Source organism: Salvia hispanica, unplaced genomic scaffold (genome assembly GCF_023119035.1).
Source record: "Salvia hispanica cultivar TCC Black 2014 unplaced genomic scaffold, UniMelb_Shisp_WGS_1.0 HiC_scaffold_731, whole genome shotgun sequence".
NCBI lineage: Eukaryota > Viridiplantae > Streptophyta > Magnoliopsida > Lamiales > Lamiaceae > Salvia > Salvia hispanica.
In genome coordinates this window covers 15,436-18,825 of record NW_025952501.1, presented here as the reverse complement: position 1 = coordinate 18,825, position 3,390 = coordinate 15,436, and the positions used below count along the sequence as shown (strand labels likewise).

Below are 3,390 nucleotides of genomic sequence, written 5' to 3'. Positions count from 1 at the left end.
CTAGGTGCAGTAAACAAGGGCGAAAATCATTCCACCGAAGGCCCAAGCAATTCCCTGAACCCCAACGGAGGCGCACTTGGAAGTGGACCTGGCATAACCCATGACACTCAAAACGGTGACGTAGAGGAACAAGAAGGTGGCAATGAATTCAGCAATGCCGGCTCTCCAGAAGGACCACGAAGTGAGCTCGCCGGGATCGTAAAGCGGTGCCGGTGGCGCCTCCTTGTAGTCCTTGGTCTGAGCGGAGGTGCCTATTGGCTGCCTCTCGTTGAACTGGTTCGCTCCCAACTTCACATCCTCCTCTTTCCCTTCCATCTTCTCTCTCTTGAGGATCACCTACAACTTTTCTATACACCTCCTATTTCACACTTACAAACATGAATACTTGGACTCCACCGTCATATTTTATATTTGTGAGGAGTGGAGTAAGAGATGTTGTAGGTGATTATATATAGATATATATATATATATATATATATATATATATATATATATATATATATATATGCGAGACTAAGAAAAAAAATTATAATGTGCAACAATAATGAGACCTGCATTTTTACTTTTACCATAGCATGTTTATATGCTTAAACATAGGTCCATTTCACTTAAACTAAGTAGAGTTTTATCTAAATTTAAGCATGCATGTTTTTATATTCATTTTTTAATACTTCAACCAACGTGATCAGTTGATCAATCCAATATTTTATAAACTTTACATTTATGGCTTCGTATATTATTTTTAGACTTTAATTATTAGAAGTACATTTTCTATTTGAGTTCCAATAAAAATCTTAATTTAGTTTTGGAAGAGCCGTTGTAAACTCGAACAAGCTAGAAATCATATTGTAAGGACTAGCAGGCAATATATTAAAACAACGGGGTTTGAAATATAATTTTTGTGAAAGTACAAAAAGGAAAGATGTTTCTGGAGAGAGCGAAAGAAGACAAACCATAGCCAATGAATGTGCTCCGCTGTCTGCCCCCTTTCTTTCTGCTTTTTTGCTGTATCATAATTCATAATCCGTTAGATTAACTAATTCATCATGAAAGTGCTTTATTAAACAAGGAGTAGTAGTATAATTTAATAATGCATTTAACAGAAAAAAAAAAAATTCCAAAAATTTATTATCCTAGCGAATAATCCAGCGCCCACTTCAATGATTATTTAAGAATTATTTTATTTGGAAGTCTATAAGTTTAGTGTATCGAGAATATCGATATTTTTTTGTTTTTAATTATCAATATATAGGTGGAGATTTTGGTTGATAAGGGTGGAGATTTTGGTTGATAAGCAGAGGACTTATTGAGTGTAATTATTAGTAAAATTGAAAATATAAAGTTTCAAGATACCTTCTGTAATAAAGTTTATTGTGTAGACATATCTGTAATAATTGAGGTATTAGTAATCCAACTTTGTGTTACACCTACACATTTATGATAAACAATACCTAATCATAAAAACTATCCAAATTCATGTAAAGTTGGATTTTATAAACTATGCTTTCAATTTGCATGGTAATTGTGTACTAGTACTAAAAAATAAATATTCATATATAAATTCAAAATTATACCATCTAATACATTCACTTTTATACGTATGATTTTTGACGAAAAACATTGTTTAATAAACGGAAAATATTACTCTAGTATTAGCAATATTTTCAATTTTTAAGATGATAAGAAAGTTGTGGGGTGTAATATAGAAATATAGAATAATTAAAGATGTGGATGGCGTGGTTTTGACGGCTTTCCGACCGTTGTAGAAAGAACGTGCCTCGATATAATAAAAAAAAGGACACGTGTCATATGCTGCTTCCCTCTCTTTCGTCCACATTATTAGTAGTTGCCAAATTTCTTCTACATTTAGCACTAATACACACATTCACATCAAATAATGCACGCATTTAGTGTTCCCTAAGTGTTAATAAAGTTACTTAGTAGGAGTATTTAATAAATGGAGAAAGAATTCTACTCCAATTCATTACGTTTTATAATAATTGATATAGATAAATCGATAAGTCATGTTTAATTTATTTATAAATAATGGAAAATGAAAATAAAATTTATATAAAAATAAAAAAATGTATACAATATTCTATAAGACATTCCAAAATGGAAAGCATTTAGTACTGTATTTTTTGTGCGAGGAAAAGTAACGGTAATGAATAGATGAATATACATAGGCCTAGAAGAATCCACAAGCTTGTGAAAAATAATGAACCAACTTGTGTCGTCATCAATATATATACCCACATTTATCCGTTGATATCGTACTTCTATTTGTATGGATGTGATCAAATAAAATATCTAAATATTATACAAACTCAACTATGATATTAACATAAAAACGTCAACAGATTACAAAAAAACATTAACAGGAAAATGTCACGAATTTTAATGATCAATGAGCTGTGTTTGATATTAGTGTGATACTATGCTGACATTAAAATCTTGAAATTTTACAATGCGTTGAAGGCGCATTTAAGAGTTCGAGTTTGATAATATATAAGCCAGATTTTATCACTCCCCTATATCTGTATATACTACGTTACTCCAACTTGCATTCACTTCCGTCGTTGTATCCCAATTTCACCATCAAAATAATATCCAGGCATTTATGCACATGCATGTACACCCAAAAAAGAAATGAAATCTAAATTTAATTTACTAGTAGTATTACTTTACGAAACACATAAATTTTTGACAGGGTGGCATATTTTTACCAACATAACTGCCATAATTTACATTTGCGTTTATAATTAATATATACTAACAATGTTTTCCCAAAATAATTCTGTTTTCTGAGTTAAAAGAAAATTATGTCTAAATATGATGATGACAAATTAATTTGTTCTTGACCCCAAAAACAGACAATAGTTGGTGGTGGGTTGGGACCATGTGAGTTGTACTTAATTTTTACACTCTTTTTACGTATTTCTTGGTGGACCACCTTTTATTCCCTTAAACACTTTATTTATCTATTTTTCAAATTTGGGCCTTCCCCAACGTCTTTTAGTTTCAAATTAAACAGCATGACTAGACTACCTTATCATAACATTAGAATTGGCAATTATATTGTTCAACTTATTTACCAATGGATTAATTGATAGTAACTGTTGTTTTCTTATTTTATAATTTATAAGTTATGGACATTAAGCATTAGAATTTCTATATCACTTATTAAAATACAAAAGATTTCATATGTGCATGTTTTATGTATAGAAAGTGTAATAGATGATCCATAGTATATACTTATATATTATTTGTGAATTGTGAACATAGTGTACGAACACCACTCACGTCATAACCTTATAATTTATGACTATGATCATGAAAATTATGAGCTATACAAAAACAAATTTGATGCATTTCCCATTGACTTGTGAT

The 3,390-nt window shown here is 30.7% G+C and overlaps 1 protein-coding gene across 1 annotated transcript; it reads right to left on the bottom strand.

The window, feature by feature from the left end:
- LOC125199908 (aquaporin PIP1-2-like) lies at positions 1 to 315 on the bottom strand. Its single transcript, XM_048097762.1, has one exon. It carries the CDS (start codon positions 313 to 315, stop codon positions 1 to 3), a length of 315 nt encoding a protein of 104 aa, XP_047953719.1.
- Between the last annotated feature and the right edge of the window lie 3,075 nt (positions 316 to 3,390).